The sequence below is a fragment of the Alexandromys fortis genome, unplaced genomic scaffold (assembly GCF_014885135.2).
Source record: "Alexandromys fortis isolate MF-2015 unplaced genomic scaffold, M_Fortis_MF-2015_v1.1 scaffold_36, whole genome shotgun sequence".
Taxonomy (NCBI): domain Eukaryota; kingdom Metazoa; phylum Chordata; class Mammalia; order Rodentia; family Cricetidae; genus Alexandromys; species Alexandromys fortis.
This window is the reverse complement of record NW_026067915.1, coordinates 11,327,306-11,354,591: the sequence shown is the minus strand read 5'-3', so window position 1 is coordinate 11,354,591 and position 27,286 is coordinate 11,327,306. Positions and strand designations below refer to the sequence as shown.

At 41.3% G+C, this 27,286-nt stretch overlaps 1 protein-coding gene across 5 annotated transcripts in view; it reads right to left on the bottom strand.

The window, feature by feature from the left end:
- The window catches only part of Lrrfip2 (LRR binding FLII interacting protein 2), a 103,113-nt gene that overhangs the window by 49,109 nt on the left and 26,718 nt on the right, over window positions 1–27,286 (bottom strand). For 2 of the 5 annotated variants that reach the window (XM_050139224.1, XM_050139222.1), the window contains exons 4-5: window positions 11,792–11,878; window positions 4,017–4,061 (exon numbers count right to left, since the gene is read on the bottom strand). In XM_050139224.1, coding sequence (XP_049995181.1) covers window positions 4,017–4,061; window positions 11,792–11,878 — 132 coding nt within the window. Of the gene's footprint in view, window positions 1–20; window positions 63–856; window positions 926–4,016; window positions 4,062–11,791; window positions 11,879–27,286 lie in introns of all 5 variants that reach the window. The other 3 variants (XM_050139225.1, XM_050139223.1, XM_050139226.1) reach the window with 2 other exon arrangements.

The following is a 27,286-nucleotide window of genomic DNA, read 5'->3' as shown; positions in this document are numbered from 1 at the left end:
CAAAGTCATGCACTACATACTAATGACGGAACCCTTGATGATCTGTCCTTGAGGGTATCGTACTGCACTTCAGAAAAGTGCGAAAGTCGGTTGCATTGTAAAAGTCAGGAACAGAAGGGAAAAAGGTAACATTTGTCATTATTAAAATCAAAACAGTACTACTTCAAAAACAAAATATTATTAAATGCAAAAGCTATTATATTTAGATATAAGCTTTACTTTCTTAGTAGAAATTATTGCTAAGCTGCACGTGTAACTAAAACTTTGTTTTATGCCAGGCATAGTGATAGGCACACGTAGCCCTAGCTACTCTGCAGTCTGAGACAGAACCCCATCCTGAACACACAAAAGGCTGTATTCTCCCCCACCCCAACTTTTGGCTGCATTGAGAGCCTTGTGCATGTTGTGCAGGCGCTTTACACTGAGACACCCCCCAGCCTCTACTTTTCTTTCAAATAACAAAATTCAGAATCAGTGATGGTAAGATGATTCAACCTTAGGATATAACAGAACAATACAGCCTAAGGAAGGCTTTAAATGTAAAGTATAAACCGTTCTAAGGTCAAAGATGCTTCCCTCCTCATCTCTGTGGCCGCTACCACTGTCTGCCATCGTTTGAAAAATAGCAAAAGCCAGGAAGAGCACATAGCTGATTTGGCTTGCAAAATAATCTTGGAATCAAAGTCAGGGCATGTCATCGAACCTTAGAGACAACATTTGTTTTAAAGTTTCCACAGGAAAACAAAGTAGAAACTCATGTGTCACTAGCCTATTCCTGTTGCCTCTATGTCCACAACACTGAAAATCAACAATAAACACATAAAAATCTGAGACCACACATTTCAGAAGTACACACCATCATGTCTCTCCTTTTGGGTGTACTGGTTCTGCTCCAGTGTGTCCCAGTAATATCCTTCGATGAACTCTTAAGTGAAATTAAACAAAAGACACAAGTTTAAAGAATAATTTAAAAACTGAATTCACTACAATTATCTCAAAACCACTAACATATGGCAAGGAACTAAATAAATAGTAACTAAACAGTAAAAATCTCCACTAATGAGGAATAGTGAATATCCTATGATTCAAGGTCACACTATTTCCTAATCTGGGATTTCTTTGACTGTCTTCTTGCACACTGTACACAAAGCAATAATCAAGCATCTGTGGTGATTTTTAAGGCAGCTCCTGCTATTCATGTTATTAGCAATCTATTCACATGTAACAAGCAAACATACACAGTTTCATTCTTCCCTCCCCTAGGCCTACATTCAGGCTCAAGCTTCCTTTGTCCTTTTTATTTTTAGTCTTAATGTCTATAGCACTTTTCAAACCATGTAGCTTCTAGCAGGGCACCTCTCAACAGAGCAGTTTCTGAAAGATAACTAACTGGACAAAAGAAAAGTTCAAAATCCTAAAAATCCAGCATAAAACCTTAAGTGTACCTGACCCACATCCACGTACCTCCAATGCTTCAAAACCAAATAAATGTGCAGACAGTATGAGTCTTCTAAAACCATAACTCGTAAATTTAAAAACACAGGTAAAGAAACACTGAAACCTCTAAATTTTATGGTAAACCATTAGAACATTTAGGTCACTATTTTAGACCATTATATTTATTTTTATAGAGGACAAAAATTGTCTGGCATATTCAGATTAGTGGAACTGGTAAAGTTATTTTAAAAGTCAATAATTTAGAGCTAGTGGTAGCTGAGTGGTCTGCCATATACCCTGGACCTGATCTCCAAAATAAAACAACAAACAAAAACTCCAAATGCTTAGAATTCCTAAGATCATCTAATTAAAGCAAAACGGGGAAAACTATCTCAAAGGCTAGGGAAGTTGATCAGCCTCAGTGGAGGAGCACTTGGAACAGGGTTCCATCCCCAGAGAGAGCAAAAACCAAGCACATTGTTAAAAAGAAATAGAATTTATCACTGAGCTTTCAGACTTAATTTTGTAAAGATCTGTACATGTAAACCATGTTGAATCCATACACATACACACGAAGATAATACAGACTCCTTTATTACTCTTCAAGTTCACACTGGCTTTTCCTTCCAGTGATGGAAATTAAACCTAGGTCCTTGCACCTGCTAGTCAAGAACTCAATCACTTAGCTACATCCTTGGCACTCAAATGTTAATTCTTAAAAATACAAAGAGTTGGGGCTGGAGAGATGGTTCCACATTTAAGAGCACTGCCTGCTCTTCCAGAGGACCGGGGTTCAATTCCCGGCACCCACACAATGCCTAGCATCATCTCTAATTCCAGCTCTAGAGGATTTGACAGCCTCTTCTGGCCTTGGAGGGCACTGTACACATGTGATACTGATGCACATTCCAGCACCAATACACCTAAGATAAACCTCAAAAAATACAAAGAGGTTTTTTTTCTATTAATGGGAACACATTTTCACAGCTATCGTAAATTAAAAAAAGAATTAAAATTGTATCTCAAATGTTTACTGATACAATTTCCACTAAATGGATATCCAACTGGTAGTTTTAATACCCACTCCAGGTGAACAGTTCCTTATGAGTTTAATGGCAAATTTCTTTTATTTGGAGATTTGACTTAAAGTTCCCTAACTTAGGTCAAACTTAAAGATCAATGCTCCAAGGTCATATGCAAATTTATAAATACTCAATTTAATAATAAATTGTGAAAACTCACATTATGAGCATTATAATTGAAAGCAAAGAAACTGGTCACAAAAAGGAAAAGGGGAACATTTTGCAGTCCTTGACTCTCAACTTTGAAACTTTGGTAGACTCATTATATAGTTTTTTAAAAAAGTTATTTAAAGAGGAAGGAAAAAAAATGTCTCTAGCAGCAAGCATGAAAATGCACACATTTTCCTTCTAAAAAGCATTCATACACAAAAAGCACTTTGGAAAGGAGCATTTCTGTAGGTATATGCACACAGAGGCCACAAGAGGGCACCAGACGCCCTAGACCTGGAGTGACAGGAGTTTGTGAGCTACTGCTGTGTGGGTGATAAGAACTGACCCTGGGCTCTGCAACAGCAGCAAGTGCTTTCTAACCGCTGAGCCAGCTTTCCAGCCTCCTGTAAACCCATTTTATCTTAGGTTTCTTCAAAAATTTGTCAATACTACAAAACAAGTCTAAAATTTGTAACTAAATAGGGCACTTATGACTTGAAACCAGTTTATAAAGTTACTCTAGAAACACATACATACACCAAAAGAAAACAATGTATTGGAGTGTAATAGGTGGAGTACTTAAAAATATAAAAATGCTAATACATGTTATTTCAGGTATTAGCTTAAGTAGTACACTTTTATATAAAGAAGGAAATCAGAGTTGGAACAAATAACGCCCTTAATATGAAAGATGATTTTACTGATGAAAAACATAAATAACACAAGTGCAAAACATTGTGTTGAAGCCCAATTCTTTAAGAAGTAAGAGGAAAGGTTGTGCTTCAGCACAACACACGAGACTTTAGGCAGCAAATCCTCACTCTACTTATAACAATCTATACTAAAAGACTGGTATATTATAAAATATTAATCAAAACGTCAAAGCATAATTCCTATACGTATGGCAGGAAAAAATCTCAAGTCAACAGTTCCATGTAATTATAACTGTAATTAGCCAGACAAGCCCCAAAGCTATGTTCATTCAATAGATTGTCAGTTTATGATATGAAAATAAGAAAAATCAAAAAATTAGGACAAAGCAGATGTTATTCTACAAAACTCCATCTTATGATTTTGTGATACTTCTAAAATCAAAGGTATTTCTACAGAAAGCGAGAAAAAACCTGGATTAAAATAAAAATATTCAAGATTTTAGAATTGATTCACTTCTAGCAATAATTTGAGAGAAAACATCTCTTTCTAATACAGAGCTTTGCCAGCATTGTTCATGTACGTTATGAAGAGGCATAAATGGACACTGCTGGATTGCTCAGATAATCACCGATGCTGAGAGAAGATTATTGTTAAAAGCTTTGCTATTTGATGTAAACAACTTAGAATACCAACCCTGTGACTGCCAAGGCTTCGAAGAGACAATGTATCCTCTAATCCCTGATAAAAATAAAAGCAAGCATATTAAAGGTCTGACTTCATGAAGACAAGGAGGAACAGCACCACAGGCAAGTTTACATAACACTACAAACCAGGTAAGAACGGTGATGGCCAGACCGGTGAGAATACCTGGCCCTCTCTGAATCTTCCTGGGGAAGAAGAAAGCACATGGATAATTATTCATTTAACAAGTAATTGTTTATCAGAGCAAAGGAGCAAAAACCAGCCAGTCAAAAGCACAGCGGCACCTTCTTAGAATAAGCAGGATCCAAAGCTGAGTTTGGTGGTACCACATGTATCAGACAGAAAGGCAGCAGCTCAGCAGATGTGTCCAAGCACTCTTATTTGCACGTGGCCCAGAGAAGCTCAACATTCGAGGATTAAAACACACAACAGCACTTAGCAAACAGATGCTGGGTTGAGCACTGAAAGCAGACATTTATTTTTTCATTATAAGTGCCAGATTATACAGGTGAGAAGGAATGTTTACTTTGTCATATATGTATAAAGAAGAGTGTACATTGCTTTAAAAGTACTTTACTCTGGTGCTCACTCTAAGGAAGTTTTTTCATTTCAGGGCTCTTCCCCCTCTTTTCACTATTCTAACTGGAAAATAAAAGAAATACAGAAATACACCCCTGTGCGTTAATGTGATTAAACTACTAAGAAATAAGTTGATAGTTAAGCCATGCCTTAAGCAGCTTATAAGGAGACTGACTACACCAGCAGTACACGTAACTGTGTGCAATTCTAATGTTTCCACAATCGTGCATCAGCAAGGAGACAGCAAAGCCTGAGTCATGGGCAGCAAAGAACTAGTGCCCAGAATATGATCACCTGACACCGTAAGGAACTGCTCATTTTTCAGAATTTTAACGTCCCAATTGCTAAAGTAATTTCCACTGTGACTAAAAACTACATCTAACTGGTCTAGGTGAGCTACCTATCTAAATGAACCAATGTTACAACACTCCACAGCAATCCAGCAATGCATCTGAAACACAGATGGGCTATCTATTGCCATTATCTTAAAACAGAGATAGTAAGTCAACCAAAATGCCACAGCTTACTGCTTCATTTTGGTCTCAATCTTTATGTGTTTTTTAAATTGTCTTTTAACAACTACTGTATGCACTGCTACACTTGATACAAACATGATTTGGTGACTTGATTTCTAACAGGGTGTTGTGATCTCTAGGCATTAATCACCAATTTACATTTTTGTAAGTGATACCACAAAAGTCTAGGAGACATGTAAGTTAGCAGAGCAGAACACTCCATGTTAAGTGGTAACTCATTCTAAGCTAATTAGAAAGCCTTGAATCACACAGGCAAATTAATTTTACATGCCCCTCGACATCATTTGGGGTACTAAGCTGATTTCCAAGATTGAAGACCTACTTCTCCCTTCACTCTATTCTACCAACCACAGAACACTTCTAGACAGCACATCCTGCCTGATGTGATGGTACAGTCCTCTAATTCCAGCGTTTATGAGGCAGAAGCAGGTGGATCTCTGTGAGTTTAGATGAGCCTGGTCTACAAAGTGAGTTCCAGGCCAGCATAATTAAGACCTTATATCTAAAGAAAACCAACAAAAGCCCACCTGAAGAACAAAGCCCCATCAAAGATACAAGGACAGATGAATCCCTATTTATTTGCAATTATGTAATTATCAAAATAACTCTATAACAAAATCTTATTAAATATTGATATACTTCTATATTTGAGTGGCTTTTCTCTTTAATTCCCACTGAAAATCTGACCCAGGGGCTAGAGAAATGGCTCAGTGGTTGACAGTACCTGCTGATCTTCCAAAAAACCTTGGTTTGATTCCCATAACCTACATGGAGGCTCACAACCATGTGTAATTCTAGAAGATCCGATACCTTCTTCTGACCACTGCAGGTACTAGCCATGCAAACAGTCTACACACATAAATGCAGGGAAAATACTTATACATAAAATTAAAATGAATAAATAGATTTTTAAAAAAAAGTTTGTGTTTTTGTGGGGTTTTTGTTGTTGTTGTTGTTGTTTTTTAATCAGGATTTCTGTGTAACAGTCCTGGCTGTTCTGGAACTCCCAGGCTGGCCTCAAACTCACAGAGATCCACCTGCCTCTGCCTCCTGAGTGCTGAAATAAAGGCGAGGTGTACCACCACACCAGTCAGCTAGCCAATCAGCAAGATAGACAGACAGATGACAGACAGACAGACAGACAGACAGACAGACAGACAGACAGACAGACAGATAGGTAATAAATTGGACCTAAAAGACTACAGAAGTCTACAGAGTGAAATTTATATTCCATACTGTCTAGTTCATTTGGACAAAGAATACAGCTCACTTATTTCACAGTCAAAAGCCATACTTTACACGAGCACTGTCCAACAGAGATGACAGACACAGTCATATTTGTGTTATTATGGTAGCCCTCCAGCCGCAGGCAGCTGAGTACTTGAAATGCCAATATCACCTGATTAGGGAGCCTCAGCTGAAGAACTGTCCTTCCTTAATTGATACGGAAGACCCACCCAGAATGCGAGCAGCACCTTCTGGTAGTAGTTCAGATTTAAAAGGGTGTGGCAGAGGGGACACGGCCTTCCCTTCAACAGCAGGGTGGCTTTACCTTCCTGCCTCTGCTGTGTCACTGACAACAGAACAGGCTCGCCAGCCTTCCAGCATGAACTAAGAAACAACGGCTCTCCAGGTTTTTGGCACCAGATTCAGACTGGTGAGGTGTCCCATCGGTGGACAGATCAAATACCAACTTGTTGACCTCCCAGCAGTTAGAAAGCAGTGCCTGTGAGATGATTCCAACTGCTGAAGCACCCAGTGAGATGGACCGAGCAACTAACTATACCTGATCTCAGCCTCTCAAGTGTGAGGGTGTTACTATTTTAATGTAAGTTAATTTAATAAATTCTTTTACATATATTCATCTTATGACTTCTGTTCCTCTAGAAAACCCTAATACAATGCACAACTGAAAAACTAAATTTAATTCTAATCAACTTAAATCTAATTACCAGCACATGGCTAAAGCTGCCAAAAATATTTCTCTAAGCCAATTTGAAAAATATATGTTCACGTAAAACAGTAAGGAAAACACAAGACAAATTTTTATCATGCCTTAAGAGCTGTAAGGCAGCTTTTCTCAGTAGCACAGCTCTCTGCAGAAAGGCAGAGCACTGAGGCTGTTTTGATTATCTCCTGACTGTGAAAAGCAGTGAAGTGGCAAATCCAAGGAAATTAGAAGGAAACACTCTTGGAAAAACTTTGGTTACAACTCCAGAATTCTGTTTTTTTGAGACAGGTCTCACTCAGTAAGCAAGGCTAACCTCAAAATCATGGCAAGCCTCCTGCCTCTGCCTCCTAAGTGCCAAGATTATAGGCAGGCACCACCATGCCTGGGTTCTGGGGTCCATAGAGAGGGTGTTATCTGGTCCCTTATCTTCAGGACAGAAAGTTACCACACAGAGGGTTGAGGAGGGATCTCCCAGAGCATAAATGGGCCCACAGAACCTTGAATAGCATCCACCCTGCTGAAACTCAGTTACATAGAAACAACAAACTCAGGGCTTCCTTCTGTGGAAGAACAGCCCTCTTCACTGTCCAGGTGGGATCGATAATACATATAACAGCCAGTAGCTTTTCCTTAAGGGATAGCACCAGTAGCTAAGAAAACAAGCAGCAACAAAATGTGTTCTTAGGTACTAAATACAAGACAGAGTGTTCCCTTCTCCACAGTCATGAGAAACAACCAGTCAGAATCCTGGGTGGTCTTATTAGGACTGAACAATCCAAGCATGACAATGCTTTAAATGACAGGGACATATTTAGCCCAAACTTTTGGGAGTCTTTTCCTCCCTGGCTGTGTAAGGATTGGCCACCATCATGAATAACAACATAAATATCCAGAGCAGGAGGCTGATGACCAGCAGACTATTTCTGCCAGGTCAACGCAGACTCTGTCTCAAAAAGTAAAAAGCAGGTTGGAGATAAAGCTCAGAGGCAGAGTGTCTGCCTGCTCTAAATGAGGCCCCAGCATTCTCAAAATTCTAAGTCATGGATGAAAGGCTAATGTTGGTAATGGCAACATACAAATGGAGCAAAGATTCTACAATGATGTTAACTAGGACGACTGAGTTTCTCATAAGAATTAATAAAGTATAAAAACTTCAAAACTTCCTGGAAAATTATCTTGTTATATCCTGATGGAAGAAGGTCATTGGCTAATAAAGAAACTGCTTGGCCCTGATAGGTTAGAACATAGGTGGGTAGAATAAACAGAACAGAATGCTGGGAGGAAGAGGAGGTGAGGTAAGACGCCTCAGACAGACGCCATGCAGCTCATCGTCAGGGCAGATGTGATGAAGCTACGACCCAGGATGGACATAGGCTAGAATCTTCCCAGTAAGCGCACCTTAGGGTGCTACACACATTAATAGAAATGGGCCAAGCAGTGCTTAAAAGAATACAGTTTGTGTGTTGTTATTTCGGGGCATAAGCTAGCCAGGCGGCCGGGAGCTGGGTGGCAGGAATGCAGCCCGCAGCTCCCTCAACAATATTCAATTTGGTTAATAAAAATAAAACACATTCTTTTTAAAAGTTCACTTAAAGTAAAACTCAGTAGTTTCAGTCAAAGAAAATCCCAGCCCCAAGAACATGCTTAGCCATCTTCTCTGTCTACAAATATTATCATGGAGCTGAGGCTGGAGTTGCTCCTTCAGTTTCAGATTAGAAAACACTAGAAACAGCATTTACTCTTCCAACCACACACCAACATGCTGCTGATTGAAGCGCACAACTTTAAATCAGAACCACGAAAAACAGGGAAAGCTGGCTGCACAGGACTGTACGGAAACGCAGGAAGATTCCAGCCCTCCCCTCGATTGCCTCACCTTTGTCAGCAGCTGTGGCACTCCTTCTGACTCTGCCAATGACTAATGAGGCTGCTTACATCACTACACCTCTCCTTCGTCTCTTGTCCTAGTATGCTTTGTGTTGCTGTGATAAAACCCTGACCAAAACCAAGTTAGGGAAAGAAAGGTTTGTCCTGGCTATATAGTTCATCAGTGAGAAAAGTCTGGGCAGGAACCTAGAGGCAAGAACGGAAGCAGAGACCATGCAGGAACACTGTTTACTATGTTGCCTCCTCTGGCTTGCTCAGCTACCTCTCACATAGCTAGGCCAACCTGCCTAGGGACGGTGCCACCCACAGTGGGCAGGGCCTTCCTATATCAATTAGTAACTAAGAAAATACCTCACAGACATGGCCATAGACCAATCTGATGGATAAAATTCCTTAGTTATGATTCCCTCTTCCCAGGTATGTCTAGATTTAAGTTGACTGAAAACAAAAACAAAAACAAAAAACCTAAAGAGCCCATCTACAAAATGGAGAGCACCCCCTATGATAAAGCAAGGCAAAAAGCTCCAGCATGGTGCTAACACACTGTAGCTTCCTTCATTCCCGAACTTCATGTTTCTAGTACTCCCTACTCACATCCCAACAAGATAAGAGTGACACAAGCACATGCATGCACACACACAGAGCTACAATCAAGAGAAATATCTGACGTGAAAAGAATCATCTAGCAACAGAGTCCTATGCGTGGTCATACATCATAGATTTCACTAAAAACTTATTAGCCACTTAAAGTTTATATCAAGAATATCACATGATAACCTGTAGGCTCACAAACAAGGGAGCCAAGAGTATGGTAGGAAGGGAGAGGAAGAATCAATCTGAAAGAAGTAAAGAACAGGGGCAGGAGGAGGGAGGAGTAGCAATTACTCCCATCTGAAACACGCTCCCACCTTCTGCGTATGTCCAGTCCTAGCTACCAGTCAAGACTCAGGTTAACCAACTACATTTTAAACCTCAAACAAAAAACTTCCTAAGTGCAAGACTCTCAATGTTTAAGCTACACACATATCAATGATTCTTTTAAATGTTATCTTCACATCCCCTGAACAGAGAACTGAAATATAAGATTTTCAACATATGCTTTTGTTTGTATTTAATATTTTCTAGTCTGGCCCAAACTACTAAAACACATTCATTTACTCGTTCTTTCTTGATCTGGGACTTCCATGAGGTCAAAGTGAGGCTACCCACAGCAAAAGGAAACGGCTGGACTACGAGGACCCATATAATCTTCTGTTCACACAGACCAAGCGCCTACTTTGCAAACCATTAGTTAATGTTTGGCTGCAATGTTGCATTAGTTCAACAGTTTATCACAGCATGCAGGACAGGCAATCCTGGCCTACCAGCCACTTTTGAATCTGCCCCCATTTCCGGTCAGAGCAATGATGAGAAGAAGGCTATGAATAAAAAAGTTTTATAAACTGAACAGTTTTCAAAACACTGCATTCTCCAAAAAATCTTTATCACATACACTTGCCCAGGACAACAATAGTAGGTGACTCAAAGCTACACTTTGAGAATACAAGAGATTTCTAAACTATGTTCACCACCAAAAAGACGCATGGTTCTCTGCATGGACAGAACCTCTATCAGTAACTTTCTCTCCTATTTGTAATTTAGTACAACCTTAGGTGTACAGAGACAATGCATTGGAACATTACATTTCAAACCAAGAACTGCATCCAATATTAACCTTAACTAAGGGGGAAAAATTACATCAGCCTAGAGCACAAATATATAAATGTCTTTTATTAACTTGTCAATAGAAAAATCTACCAATAACATCAAAATAAATTACTCCTCCACAGATGTTTCCCCTTTATAAATAGTATTGAAATATTTGTGAGACTTTTCAGACCCAAGTAGATGTCAGGAAGAAAAGTTAATGAGTATCTTATCTTAGCTCAATTTTCATTTACCTATTTTACTTTTCTCCATTTTTCTGAAGACAAAAGCATAATATAAATATGTAGACTACAGAAAAACAGAGGACCAATTATAACTACAGGCTGTCAAGTCAAAGTACTGATTAAACCAGTTCTTTCTGGTCCTATATTTTGGCACTGGTTGGTTTGTTTTGGGGTGTTCTATCAATTTTATACTTTGGGGTTCTCCCTATATTCTTCCATGACCATTTTCCTACATTACTAAGTATGATTCAAATGGTAAGTGTGGGGACTCAGCTAGCTCTCTGGGGGAATCAGGGTTCACTGTCATGTTTCTACTTGAACCTGCACATGTGTCATGTCAAAACCTCCCATTCCAAAACTCCCAGGCCTCCTCATTTAGCACAAAGACCATTATAGAGGTGTCTCCCCACATCCTATGGAAATATAAGGGTTGACAGTGAGGATGGTAACACTGTGGGCAGAAACCATATTTATACTGTAAGAAAATATAGAAAAATGTCCAGAACAGACTTCCTAAGTTAACTATTTCAAAGGCAGAGAACTGGGATTATGAAGTGAAGAATGAAGGAGTCTTTAGTTTCGCCACCCTGGGGCCAGAGCTTTTATATTGTCTGCAATGCCCCTCCTCTCTGTGTTCATTCTCAGATGGTTTATCTAAAGAGAAAACGCAGTTGCTGACCTGGGAGAACAAGACCTAGACCTACATTCAAGTGGAGGAGAGAGCACCCCGAAGAGAAAAAAACGCGTCCAGCCTGGGGACATCCCTCTCACTACCTCACAGCAACCCTTGAACTCCTGAGCCCTGGAAACAGAGACTCAAGACGATGAGATCCAACCTGGCTTTTTATCCCGCACCCCAATACACCACACACTTGGCGTTACCTCTCTTTGCTGTCGTTCCAGCTCCCTCATGCGGATGTCTCTCGCTTCGGCCCGGGCGGCCCGCTTTGCTGCTAGCCTTGCTTCTGCCTGAAAAGTAACACAAAGCTCAGTTTATAGACCAGTCTAGGCAAAAAGGAACAGCAGCACACATCTTCCAAGGAAAAAGAAAATATCACCTGTCAACAAGTTTGACTGACTTCAGCCAACTTTCACACATTGCCCTCTTTCTCTAGTCTCAAAACTCTCTTCAAATCAGGGCCATTATTTTTACCTGTCTGCCTTGGTTACACATGAAATACACAGCTCACTACTTATTTCTCCAAAACTTGCTCTGTTCCCATATTTCTGTCCTTATCAATTGTGCAGACTAAAAACTTAAGAAATGGCTGCTATTTCATTTTCAATATTGCTAATATTTAAACTATCACGGAGTGTCCCAATCTCTGCTTGTTTCAGGGTCTCCGTCTCTTTCATTCCTTCCCCTCCCTCTTAAATTGAAATATAATTTAAGCATCAGAGATAATTCACCATTTTTAAAGGAGAGCAGTGTGTTCAGGTGGTATGGTGATAGTTCAGTCTTATTAAAGAATGTAATTTGGTGCTTTCAGCACATTCATAAGACTGCACAACTATCACTATTAACTCAAAGAACCGCAAAGAGAAAGTCCACATACATGAATAATTCCTTCCTGTTTTATCTCCCCATTAGCTCCTGGCAACCACTAATCTCTAATCATCAGCTATCTGGGCATTTGATGTAAACGGAGCCACAGCAGGAAAGCTCCATCTCCTGCTTGGACTAGACCACCTCAGAAATCCATTCCTCTAGAACCTGCCCTATAAGTCCATCTTCTATGAGGCCACAGAATTGACAAAGACATTTCTGATGGGGTAAGAAGTGGAGGGGCTGCACAAACAGAAGGAGCGGAGAGGCAAAAGCAGAAAGTAGGCTCCTCACATTTGGGAGCTGCTCCTCGTAGGCCAGTCACCCATCCCCTTCTTTGCCTGAGCTCTATAGTTTTCTAAGGCTCTCCTCATAGACTACCTGCTTGGCAGAAAGCACTGCCCATTGTCTTTCACTCAGCTAGAAGACTACTTTCTAGGAAGTTGTCTAGTACTATCCTTGGGGCAGAACAGCCATCACCTTCATCAGAGCAGCTGTGAACAATTGTAGACCCTCAGGATGGGGCCTGTTAACTGTTGGCATTCCCTCAAAGGAAGAGGGGTGGGGAGGATCAGACACTCAACCCCTTATCTTAAACACCCCCTCTGCTTCCTGTCCTCTGCCCACTGAGTATGACTCTGCCCCAAACTGCACATGGCCTTGTGGTCTAAGGAGGTACTAGTGTATACACTATGGCAGGTTAACTGACAGGGAGACTCCATATAAGCAAGCAGCTATGCAAAGTCATCATTCTCCATAGGGTGAAACTTTGGGGTGATATGGCTGCTTTACTCCTATAAGTAACTATCCAACCATGCTCTGTAAGTATGCCTGATTAAAGTTAGTAGAATCATACTTTGGTTTATTGCTGATACCCTCTAATAAAGAGCTAGACATTTGTTTATATCTCCCCAGGAAAGAGTTCCCACAATATATGATGATTATTCCCATTACATCTTTCATAAATACTAAACACTCATATCTCTATGCATCTTTATAACTTTATATTAAAATGATAAGCCAGGTGTGGTGGTATACACATGTATACCTGTACACACCTGTAATCCCACCATCCAGGAGACAAAAGCAGTAGGGACTCAATAAAATTTCAAGACTAGCCTGGTCTACACAGTGAATCCCAGGCCAGCCAGAGCTACATAGAGAGACCTTGTCTTTAAAGTGGAATGCAGGGAGATGATTCCGCAGGTAAAGGCCCTTGTCACCTAATCTGACAATCAATCCTGGGACATACATGGTAGAAGGGAGTAAACTGACTCATGCAAGTTCTTATCAAACACACACGTGCACTTGTACACGCGCACGTGCACACACACACACACACACACGTACAATGTGTTTAAAACATTTTTTTAAAAAAAATAGGACTAGAGAAATGGTTCAGTGTTATGAGCATTGGCTGATCTTCCTGAGGATCTGAGTTCAGTTCCCAGCATGCCCATGGTGCTTTCAACTATCTATAACTCAAGTCCTAGGGAATCTGATGCCTTCTTCTGGCCCCTGTGGACACTAAGCACACCAGCAGCAGCCAGACAAACATGTATGCACAAAACAACCATACACATAAAACCTTTTAGAATTGCATGCCTCTTGGCACCCCACAACTTCATGTCCCAACATCTGCTAAATAAACAAGTTCATTTCATGTTAAGGTCAGAATATCAAGGAAATTCATAAACAGCTCAAAGTGCCACATGGAATTTTCAAATCTCTCTGGTTTCTGCTTTGCAGCGATTTCCCCATCCTTGGCCACATCCTTACTCTAATCCAGATTAGCCCCAGGATAGCTATAGCAGATGCTAATCCAGATTAGCCCCAGGATAGCTACAGGAGACACTAATCCAGATTAGGCCCAGGATAGCTACAGGAATTGCTAATCCAGATTAGCCCCAGGATAGCTATAGCAGATGCTAATCCAGATTAGCCCCAGGGTAGCTACAGGAGATGCTAATCCAGATTAACCCCAGGATATATAACTTATAACTTGTATTATACATATATGTAAGCAAAACACTCAGACACATAAAACATTGAAAGCTTATGAAGTAGGCACTGAAATGGAAAAGGGTTCCTTCAAGTGTCTGGATCTTCAGATAAAGTGAGGGCTGAGCATGAGTAGCCAACACCAGTTGGTGTAGGAGAATGGTCTGTATTCTGTCAATTATATTTTAAATAAATGCTGATTGGCCAGTAGCTAGGCAGGAAGCATAGGTGGGACAACCAAACAGTAAGTAGAGGTGGGTCAATGAGAACAGGAGAATTCTGGGAAGGAGGAAACCCACTCCTCTGCAGTCCCGGCACAGACACAGAAGAAGCAAGATGTGACTGCATTGCTGAAAAAGATACTGAGCCATGTGGCTAACATATACTAGAATAATGGGCTAATATAAGTTATAAGAGTTAATAAGATGCCTAAGCTAATGGGCCAACCAGTTTATAACTTGGTGTGATTTCTTTGGGACATAATTGTGGGAACCAGGCAGGACAGAAACCCCATCAACAACCAGTGACATCTCCTGTGGACTTTGGAGACCTGCAAGTATTAAGTGATTGTCACTGATGCCCCAGAGCGTAGACTTCTATTAAAAAAAAGATGACAGGTGCACCATTACAGACTGCCTATGCTGTCTTGACTGTTGGTGCTGCAGATGGCAAGTTTAAAGCTGGTCTCTCAAAAAACTGACAGACCACTGGATGATGGTGGCGCACGCCTTTAAACCCAGCACTTGAGAAGCAGATGCATCTCTGAGTTCAAGGCCAGGTTGGTCTACAGAGTTCCAGGACAATCATTGCTACACAGAGAAACCCTGTCTTGAAATTAAAAAAAAAAAAAAAAAAGCTGGCAGGCACATGACATGAGCATACCTTCTAGCTTATACACTCGGTGTGAAACAACTAACTGTTCCTCCCTTTAGCCAGGAGAGGAACAAAGCTCTTTTTAGGAAGGTAGTATTTACACTAAGAAATAAGCCACCACCCTCACACTGTAGCATTTGGGCCAAATTCCTGGTCTAAGTCAAGTGCCAACATGCCTTGATTCACAGAATGGAATGTCACTCATGGTGGCAATGCAAATGGAACCACACCAATTACAGACTGTATCCTGCCATCAACTTGTCCAACTGAAAGCCTTTGTGCCTCCCCTTCCAAGACGTTTACAAAACTGGTGGTGTTGTATAGTCCCTGTGAGCTGAGGGAAGTTACTGTCCTCACTCTATAGTGGCTGCCTTTCTCCAGCCAATGTCACAACTGAAGTAAAGTGTGTTGAAATGCACCGTGAGGCTTTGAGTGAAGCTATTCCTAAGAGCTGTCCATCAAAGTGTTTATTCTGGCAATTGTTGCCAGTTAAGGGGGGGGAGGGGGATATGAGCTGTGACTGGAAGCAGCCACCCTCCACTGCTCATGACTATCCTGAACCATCCAAGCCAAATCATTGCAGGCTCTGCCCCTCTACTGGACTCTGCAAGTTTGCTGAAGGGAAGACGACTCAACATTCTGAACAAAGCTGGAAGGCAGTCCTCGGTTCCAGGAAGCTGGTACAGCTGCCATCGGTAAGGTCCCCAGCAATTCTGTGTGTGTTAAGACGCTTCTCTAACTCTGCTCCAAAAAGGTGACGAGGCTAGGAAGGCCACCAACTATGCCCAGGCCAAGCATCATCCCTAACACTTGTTACCAGGTCAGTGGAAAGAGAATATCTCATAGAAGACCGGCCTGGAAAAGCCTTCAGAAAAAAGACTGCCGTGTGGACGCTTGTTTGAGTATAGATGGAAGCTTTAAGTCATTACTGCTGTTTGTTTTTAGTCATGCTTCTTATTGGAAATAACTTGACCAAAAATGTATCACAAATTTTAAAAATTGCTTAAAAAGAAAAGTTTAATGAGAAAGGGAAAAAAGAAGTAAAAGACCTCACATCCACTGAGTCACACTGCACAGCTACTAGAATAGCTATAATAAAACAGATTGTTTTTTAAACTAAATAACTAGAGCTATCAAGAATGTAGAGAGACCAGAATGCCCTCAGCAATGGTAGAGGGGCACAGGGGAATACACTGCTTTAGAAGAGTGTGACGGTTTCTCCAGATTTTAAATCAGAGTTATCAGAAACCCAGCAACTACCCTAGATGTGTTCCTAAGGGAGATGAAGACATATGTCTCCACGAATGTTCACAACAGCTTTGCTCGTAACAGTCGAAAAGGAGAGACAAGCAACACTCCAGCAGCTGGTGAGCGGATGAATGAATGTGGGTGTCCACTGATGGAATGCTACTCGGCCTTAAACACAAACACAAGAGTGACACAGTCTGCAGCATGGATAAACCTTGAGCACACTTTGCTAAGTGAAAGAAGTCAGACATGAGAAGTGACACGTGAATGACTCTATTTATATAGAACACCAAGAATAAGCAAATCTATACAGACAGAAAATAGACTACTGGTTGCCGGGAAGGAAAGAGATAGGAAGTAACTGCTAATTATGAAGGGAGTTCTCAGGAGGCTGATGAAATGTTTTGCAATTAGATAGGAAGGGATGATTGTACGCCCCAGTAGACAGACTTTAAAAGCACGCAATATCCTAAAATGGTGCATGTGTTGGCCACTGAATTATACGATTTTGTTTTATTTTGTTGTGTATGTATGTGGGGAGGGGGAATTTTGGAGACAGGATTTCTCTTTGTAGCACCTACTTGCTGCCTTAGAACTTGTTCTGTAGACCAGGCTGGCCTCGAATTCACAGAAATCCCCCTGCCTCTGCCTGCTGAGTGCTGGGATTAAAGGTGTGCACCATCATGCCCTGCTTTACCTTTATTTTACGTTGTATGGGTGTTTTGCCTGTATGTATGTCTGTGCACCATGCACATGCAGGGACCACAGAGGCCAGAAGAAGGTGTGAGATCCCCTAAGACTGGAGTTACCATTAGGAGCTGCCATGTGGATGCTGAGAATCAAACCCTGATCCTCTGCAAGAGTATTCAGCACTCTTAGCTGCTGAGACAACTCTCTGTTTGATTCCTTAAGTTGGGCTTTTTGAATAGATAAAACTAAATGTAACAAAAGCCACCTAAGTTACGAGGTGTGGAGGCACACACCTGCAGTCCTACCACTTAGGAGATAACGGCAGACCAAAAGTCTGCCATCCTTGCCTATATAGTGAGTTGGAAGCCAGCCTAGGCTACATGAGAGCCTGACTCAAAGACACACACAAGTACATGCAAACACACAAAAAGAAAGAGACAAACAGCAAGAAAGGGAAAGAGAGAGCTCAAGTTAAATAAATACTACAATATACAAAATTCCAGTTCACAAAGTTTAATGTATAAACAGGAGGAAGGAGAATTTATGACCTAGGAGGTTTAGGAAATATTGAGTTGAACTTCCTTTTAAGTCAGAATATTTAATAACAACAAACATTAGGAAATTCAGAAGGGCACAGAATATATAGCATTTCTTAGACCAATTACTAAATAAACCCTAATTAAACCTTTAAACATCAGGGCCTGAGAAATAAGCTTATGAAAATAGATCAGAATCCAACTCAAACTGCAGTAGTCTGTTAAGGGATAACCTTGCCTAAAATTAAACAATATTATCAGAATAATCTTCTTACAATCAAAACCCAAACTTGCACCTGGCACAGTGGAACACAACTGTAGTCCCAGTTAGTCTGGAGGCTGAGGCCAGGGGATCTTGAGCCCATGAATTTGAATCCAACAAGGACAACATAACGAGATTCCATCTCGAACAAATAAACAAAGGCCACTTCGCAGAGAGTGGGTGAAACAAGACCTCACTCTGTCCTAACTGCATCATTTGAGCACTGACTTACTAGCAAGGCTAGATGACTAGTTGCTATTAATCCACAAAATCAACCTCTGTGATACAGAGGACAAATACCGTGCCAATAATGACCTGATAGCAAAATAAAAATAATAATAATCACCTAATAGCAAATACCAGAGCCAAGACCCGCAGCCTGAGACTCACACTGCAGTCCCCACTCTTTCTTAACCACGCACTTCCACCTATCTATTTATACACCGAGTCTGAGCCTATCTCCTCAGACAAACCAGAGGTTTGCTGTGAGCTCCAGTTTCTGTGTAACTGTACTATTTTGGTCCTACTGGTTCCCGAGTCAGTCCTTTAATCTCCTTCTACTATGCCCAGCCTTTGTGCTCATCTATGTAGTTTCAGTTCTGAGCCAATTTGAAGAACTCTAATTCATCATCACAATTCTGACTTCTCAGCCATAATCAAAGCCTTCACTTCTACCCCCTAGTGGATGAGCTAGCCACAGACAGAGTGAGAGAAACGAACTCCACACTCAACCAGTGGGCAGCTTTGCTTCCAGGGTCCCCAGTTTCCAGCAATGGAGCCCACCCCACTCCCCTCAATCCTGACCTAATCCATCCCTGGTTTCCTTCCAGCAGGCTCCCCCTTTTCCAGCAGCTCCTACCACTTTCACTGAAAGCCTTCAAAGCTTCTTAATTGTGATTTCAGTTTCTCCCTTCCTTGGGACTCCCCACTGTATACTATTGGGTCAACCTACTGAAACCCCAAGGAATACGCACAATACAGCTTCTCAAACTAAAAGCATCCACAAGCTTTCTGCATTTTAAATTTAAGTTCTGTAACTGCTTCAGCTTAGCAGGCAGAAGGACTAGGTTAAATTTGCTGGGGTTCCCTGTAGCATTCCGGCCAAAGGCTCACCCGAAGCCTGTCAATCCTGTTATAAACTTTGTTCAGTGGATAGACAAAAAGGAGGGGCCTGCTTGATCTCCTGGGCAGTGCTCACTGTTTACTTCAATAAAATCCTTATTGCACATCTCACTTGAGACTACTATACTGGTAGGGGAACAAAGGTATGTTTACTCAACAATAGTCTGGACCTAGTATCTAACAATTTAGAGTCAAAAGACTTAACCAACTACAAGATATGCATACATTCTAGAAACTGGGGTAGGTCCATCAAGTTATAAACAGTACCTAGTGAACCACAAACAGATAGGTGTTTTTGTTTGTTTTTAAGTATATACTCTAAGATTACAATGAACCATAGATGCTTTCAGAAACAAAACAGAACCACCCAAGACCATGCCATATTACTACAGACTGTTCTAAATAAACTGGAAGGGGAGAATTTCTAAGAAATACAATGTAACTGGTTTTTATTCTCCATGGAGAAAGTTGTGCAATATAATCTTTCTTCTCTCTCCTACATAAGGTATTTCTTCTCTTATGCTAATTTTTTCCACAACAGAAGGCATCTTTCAAATATGTCTGAGAATATGTTTGAAGTAGAAAATACAGGTTGGGGCCTGAAGGAGGCACTCCCTGAACATCTTCCTGCCCAGGACAGGTCTCCCAGTCTCTATGCCATCCCTTTTCCTCTCTCTGAAGTCCCACTCAAGAGTCAGCCCTCCTGTTTCGGGTCAGTGCTACCCCAAGTCCACCACTCTCAACGCATCCCCTCGAAACTGCCATGAAGGACTCAGCCACCCAGGACCCTGCCCCAACTATCCACCTTTCCTGTCTTCAGCTTTCCTTCTATTGGTTCATCTAAAGCGGGTACTAGGTCTCTCCCATCTTTAAGAAAGAGGCCAACAAGTCCCACCCCAGTGCAGATCAGCCATGTCTTCACATACCTCTCCTCACTTCTCACTTGGTTCAAATGACTGCAATCTGGCTTCTGCCCAAACACTGGACTGAAACTGCTCAGGCAAATGTCACTAATGACCTCTAACTACCAAACCCAGCGCAATTTCCAAGTTCTTATCTCAATTCTTTCTGGATAGCTGACATCACTAACCCCTCATTCCTCCTGAACACTCTTGGCATCCTGAACATTCCTCCTTCAAAATCCTGTGTGGACACACAGTTCTTTTCTAGATTCTTCAAGTTTTAACAGAACCAGAGTTTCTGGGTTTAACCTCCTGCTCTTTGCATTCTGTCTTCTCTCCTGGAAGATACTGACTTCAGTTGATAAAAGTTAGCAAATCTTTATGTCCAAGACAGGTTTCTCCCCATCATCCTGATCTAACAGGCTATTAAAAATGGATGGTGTCCCACAAGAACTTCAGACTCAATAAATACCTAATTAAATGTATAACCCCCCCTTAAGTTCCCTGCCTTGTTTATAGCCTCTATTACTGTCCCATCACCCAGAAGATAAAATGAAGACTTCTTTTTTCCTAGCCTCCCTCCACAATCAGTGCTTGAATCCCACCTACCCAGTTCCCACAAGTCTCTACACCTTTGCCAGTCTCCCTAAACCCTCCTTTCCCCATCACCCTTCCTTCAAGCTTTCATCATTTCCTAACAAGACACACACAGCTGTGACCTCCCCTCCTCCAGATGCATCCATGGTAGCTAGGGTTGTTACCCTGTAGTCACATCTGACTGTGACCTCTCAAAGTCAACTCCAAACCTTCCTGACTGCACGGCCCCACTCCTCCAGCATGCCTCCTCCGGCTGTACTCACTGCAGGGCGCGAGCTACTAGCCCAGCAGTTCTCCACATTCTGCTCTTTCCACTCTTTGTACCTGAAGACACTGGGGAACTGAGGCATGGAGGCCACTATGAGTCTGAGGCCAGCCTGACATGGAGTGAATCTTTTCTCATTCACTAGGTGTGTAAAGGTATGGGCTTATAATACCAGCACTTGGAAGTCTGAAGTAGGAAGATCATAAATTTGAGGTCATACAGGGCTATATAATGAGACTGTCTCAAAAAAAAAAAAAACAAACAAACAAAACATGAAACACTCAAGAAAAATGACTAACTCAGGTAGCTCATACTCAGCATTTACTGGGTTAATTTTGTTTATTCTTCCATGGCACTCAGGCCAAAAGAGCACTGAAAGACAAATTAAGAGACATAATATTTATTGTGTTGCCATGGTTTCCAAATTAACAAATAAAAGTTATTACTCCATGTTCCTAGCAACTTCCCTTAGATCCAAAATGTGAGATACTATTTCTCTTAATTAGATCTTGAAATGTATTAAGCCATTTTTTCAAGAAGTTTTGGTACTTGAGGACAAATACTTAATTTTTTCTGAACAAAAGCACTAATGTGTATTAGATAAAGCCAAAATAATAAAATCTAGAAAATTTAACTCATCTTTTCCTAATGTCAAACAACTGTTTCATCTTTTTAGTCAAAAGACCTTTTGACAGAAAATCTTTAAAAAACAATCTTACCAAATAAGAAAGGAAATCTAAGGTTAAGCAGTTTAATTACTGAGGGTCTGGATACAAACCAATAAATAGCCCAAGTAAAGCAAACCGTTGGCTCTGCAATGGTACAGTTTGACCCAGGGAGGGAATGTGAGCCAGCACGTAAGAGCGGGTGGGGTGGGGGAGGGGGTTGGGGGTGCTGCCAACAGTGTCTCATTTACAGTACTGGGACTGAAGGAGGTGACAGTGAATGTCTCCATCTCACCTGGACAAAATGAACCCTTTAGTATAACAATATTCCCTTAATTCCAGACACGACAACTAACCAAGGGACTTGCGATACTGAGAGCAACAGTGGTCGGTCTTCCCGAGTGGGTGACTGGCCCACGTCAGGAGTCGGGTAGACGAGCAGGAGTGAGAGGCACTCCAGTTCCACCTCCACTTCTCTCCTCAGCTGAGGACAAGGGAGCAACAGAGACTGGCTCAGCTCATGCACCAAGACACCTGAAAGAATTCTGAGTAAAGTCGTAACTTTGGCCTGCTCTCAGAGGACGTGCTAGTAAGTAATCAATAAGCAGAAAAGAGATTTTGATTTTTTTAAAACTGGGTAGAAATGAAAAGCATTCACTTCTCATAACTGAAAAAATGACTCTTGTTTTAAGAATTTTGCAAATCAACATTGAGAACATGTTTAAACTACAAATAGGAGTAATTCTGAATCATATGAAATTATTTTTTCTGACAAATCCAAGTTGCACAGAATAATCTGAATCAAATACATAAAGTAAAAAATAGGTCTAAGATAAAATTCTAACTTGACCTGGAACTCCAGGACTCAGCGAAAAGAAGCCATCTTCACCGTTCTCCCTAGATGATGGCGTCCACACGCTGAGTTCAGTAACTTCCATATACAACATCACATCCAAGTATCAAGAATCTGCTAAAGCCCACCTCTCACCTTTGAGCTCCCAGTCTGTATTCTCAAACACCCTGAAAACTGTATGTGGGTATCTCATAGCCACCTGAAATACAACACATGCCAACAAGCAATCATGCTCTCCCTCCTCATTCTGATGCTCCCTACCATCCATCCAGACGTATTCGCCAGTCCTGTCTCTGCCGCCCATCCATAGCTATTCACAAAGCACCAGCTGCTTATCTTCCCATTCCAACCACCCCCACTACCTGTGGTTCATGACTCACTCTTCTGTGACACAATCTCCAACCTATAATAAGCCGTCCTTCTCATCATGTCACTCCCTTGCAGAAAACCTTCACTGTTTCCCCCACTGCGGGTTTTTTTTTTTTATTTTGATAGATATTTATTCAAAGAAAGCTAACAGAGAAGCAAAAATAGCTATGGGGAGAAGTTGAAATTTTGAAAGCAGAGTTTTGATAACATTTTTATCTTTCTTCTGTCCCACATCAGGTGGCTCTTCTGATATGAGACAAAAGTTCTGAGTTTTTCTTTCAAGAACATGCTTGAACGTAGAGAAGAAGAACCACAGTTCAACTACCAAGCCAGATGTGATTTTTGAGTCAGATATACCATTATATCAAGAAGGAGATATGTATATTAAAGTAGTAATATTTTATCCTGAAGAGAATATTGGTATCATAAGTCAGATTTTTCTTCACTTAGCTTTTAGCACAGACTAAATCTTCTGAACATAACCATGAGTCTATCATCAGGACTCTCAACCTCATCCCTGCTCATGCTTGGGCTGGGAGTTTAGCAACATCCTCAGCTTCTACCCACAACTGCCAGGCCACCTTCCCCACACCACCCTTCACTGTGACAGACACAGATGTCTACATACATTGCCAAACATCCCCAAGGAACAAAACTAGCCCCCAACTGCAAACCACTAACTTGAATTAGCTAATTCCTTTTTCTTCTCCTCTGTCTTGGTTGTCACCCTGAGGAAACTAGAGGCACCACAGTTAAGAGGGCAGGAACCATGGGAAATTCCAGCGCTAGCCTTTCCTGGCATCATGGTTTTGGCAAAGTTACTTGATGTCTCCATGGCTTTTATTAATCTCTGATGAAATGGTGATGCATAAACTGTGGCTGTCTGCTAAAGTACTGAGACAGTGTACAATGATGAACACTGGACAAATGTCAGCCACTGCTCTTGGTCCTTGAATTCTCCACACTCCTTCAGCCTCACAAGCTTTCGAAAAATTCTCTGACAACTCCCTTTCCCTTGGGGAATATCCCTCATCCTTCAAACCTCAGGTGAAAGGCCACTTCCTCCAAGGAAGCCTTCCCAAGGCCCTCAAACATGTCCCCTGTGGCACACTCTCTAATGAAACTGTTTACTGTTCTCTCAAAGCACTTAACAAAGTTATAAATACACATATTACATATTTCCTCAATTCTAAGAATGCCAGTGACTATAGCACACAAATAACTGGTTCTCAAGACAAAAAGAAAATGCTAAATATCTAAAATTTGAGGTAGAATCCATTACATGGTCTTCAATGTCTATTTCCCTCTAGATTAAGCTACCTGCTATAATAGTCTACTCTATACCCTCTAAGCACAGCAGTGTCCACACAAAATAGGTGCTCAATAAATGTGTGCTGAAAGACTATTAGAAGTCCAACATTGCCAGGTGTGGTGGACCATGTCTACACAGGGAACTCCCAGTCAGCCAGTCAGCGAGCACTCCATAGGGAGATCCTGTCTTAAAACAAAGAAACAAAAACAGCCAGGTGGTACCAGACACCTTTATCAAGGCAGAGGCAAGTGTCTCTGTAAGTCTGAGGCTAGCCTGGTCTATATAGTGAGTTCCAGGATAGCCAGGGTTATAAAGAGAGACCCTGTCTCAAAATCAGAGAAACAAACAAAAAACAACAAATAAGAAAACCAAAGTTCATGTTTGTTTTAAAAAAGAAGCTATAGCCTTAAATGAAAGCTGGAATTAATATTCATAATTCCTGCTGACTATGATAATTCTTCACATTTTAAGAAAGCTTTTTACTTGCAAAAAGTTTTTTTTTAATCTTTTATTTACCATGACCTAAAAGTAAATCAATTCCTAAGAATAGCAGCATTACCATCAGCTCTGACCAGCTCTATGGCTGCCACTTCATAAAGCCTGGTAGAAAGTGTCTTTTTACCTAAGCATAATCTATAATCAAAACCTATAAGCTTCTGGTTCTCCTAGATGCCTGAATGCCTATTATGTCCTTAGGCAATAGACAGCAATTCAATAAAGCAGAATCAACAGATGAACCTATAGACAAAAAGAACACACACACACACACATACACAATGGAATATCACACAGCTACTAAAAAGAATCAAGGTTGCCTAAAAGAAAATCAGATAGTTAAGAGTCAGAGATTGGGGAAGTCTGCTATGAACCCATCTTCTGGACATGACAGGGCTCTTGCCACTGAGGAACTCACAGCAGCTATGATTATCCACACAAGACTCACAAAAGATCAAGTCAGTCAACATTTCAGCATGATGGGGAGGCTCTCACAAGGCCCCACCCCTAGCTAAAGAGCTACTGGCAACTGATGGCTGCTGGGAAAGGGAGAGTCAATTTTCTCAGGGGTGTGATCTCTGATAGACTGCCCATGCTCCGGCAAGTGTACCCACACCCATGTGCATGCAGGAAGCCCAAACTGGACTTTGTGAGCTATTTAAAAAAAAAAAAAAAAAGGTCACGAGGGAGATAGGCGGAGCTGTGAGAGATGGATATGAGCAAGCTATATTGAATGCCTAAGAGATTCTATAAATTATAATAAACACATTACAGAAAAAGAAGCCTATCTGTGGCCCTTTCTAGAGGCTTCAGTTCCTTCCCAAAGCACCACTCATTATGTGTGACTGTTTAAAAATGGGAGGAGGGCAAATGCTTCCACATTTTCAGAAAAACAAATTTTATTCCCTTGTGTGTGTGGTATGTACACATATGGCTCCAGGGCACGTGTGTAGCTATCTGTGTGTATGTTTGTATTATGTGCATGTGGTGGTATGTAGATCTGCATGTATGTGTGTGGTGTGTACACATATGCTCCAGGGCACAAGTGTGTATGTGTGTGGTGTGTATACATAAGCTCTAGGGCACATATGTAGATCTGTGTATATGTGTGGTAGTATGTACACATATGCTCCAGGACACGAATGTGTGTGTATGTGTGTGGTGTGTACACATAATGCTCAAGCACATATATGTAGGTTCAGTGGACAATTTTGAGAGTGGTTCTTCCTTCCACTTTGCGGAGGCAGAATCTCTCGTTTCTGCGGTGCTAGATACTTCAGGCTAGCTGGCCTTCAAACTTTCAGGCAATCCTCCTGCCTCCTCCTCTCATCTCACCATAAGTATGAAAGGATTCCAGATGTGTGCTATCACAGCTGGCTCTTTATATGAGCTTCTGGGATCTGAACATGTCAGGTTTGTGAGGCAAGTGCTTTTACCACTGAACCCTCTCCCCAACTCATCTCCAGTTTTAAACCAAACACTTCAGTAATTTTAATTTTTACCTAAAAGTATGTAACTTATAGAAATACTTAGCATCAATATAAAGGACTGCTTTTTTTATTCTAAAAATATCATTTGTAGTTTAAAAATATCTGGCTTTGGGGCTGGAGAGATGGCTCAGTGGTTAAGAGCACCGCCTGCTCTTCCAAAGGTCCTGAGTTCAATTCCCAAAAACCACATGGTGGCTCACAACCATCTGTAATGAGATCTGTGCCCTTTTCTGGCTTGCAGGCAGAGTACTGAGAATACTGTATACATAATAACTAAATAAATCTTTAAAAAAATATATCTGGCTTCTAAAGTAACTTTATGGTCAGCTTTTAGATGACTTTAATACTCTCCTACTCAATTTTTCGGTAATGTTACTCCAAATACTCTTCGGCTTCTACACTAACATGCCTGCTAAGCAAGCATGAAAACCATCCTTCAGTCCCACAGAGCTCACATAAAAAAGCAGTGCACACCTGTAATCCCAGCACTGAATGGAACGAGAGACAAGAGGACCCCTGGGACCAGCTCCAGGTTCAGTGAGAGATCCTCTCCCACAAACATGAAGTAGGGGAGCAACTGGGTGCAGAGGGTAAAAGCATTTGATGCACAGCCTGATGATCTGAGTCTGAGCCCCAGACCCCACAGAGGGAGAAAATGACTTCTGAAAGTTGTCCTCTGTCCTCACAGGCACACACACACACACACACACACACACACACACACACATTCAAATATAAAAGGGTGGAAAAGAGCAATTAAGGAAGACACTCCATGTCAAAGTCTGGCCTCCATGTTTGTGCACAAACACACACAATACAAAGGAATTCTAAAAGGGTGTGGTGACACAAACCTGTGTTCCCAATAGGAGTGGGGAACAGGATAGACGCGGGAGAGTCAAATTTCAAGGTCTTCATAGGGAATTTGAGGCTAGGGCTAGCCTATGTGGGAAATAACTTTTAAATACCAACAACAACAAAAATTCAAATTAAAATAGCAAAGAGAGGCCGGGCGGTGGTGGCGCATACCTTTAATCCCAGCACTCGGGAGGCAGAGGCAGGAGGATCTCTGTGAATTCGAGACCAGCCTGGTCTAGAAGAGCTAGTTCCAGGACAGGCTCCAAAACCACAGAGAAACCCTGTCTCAAAAAAAA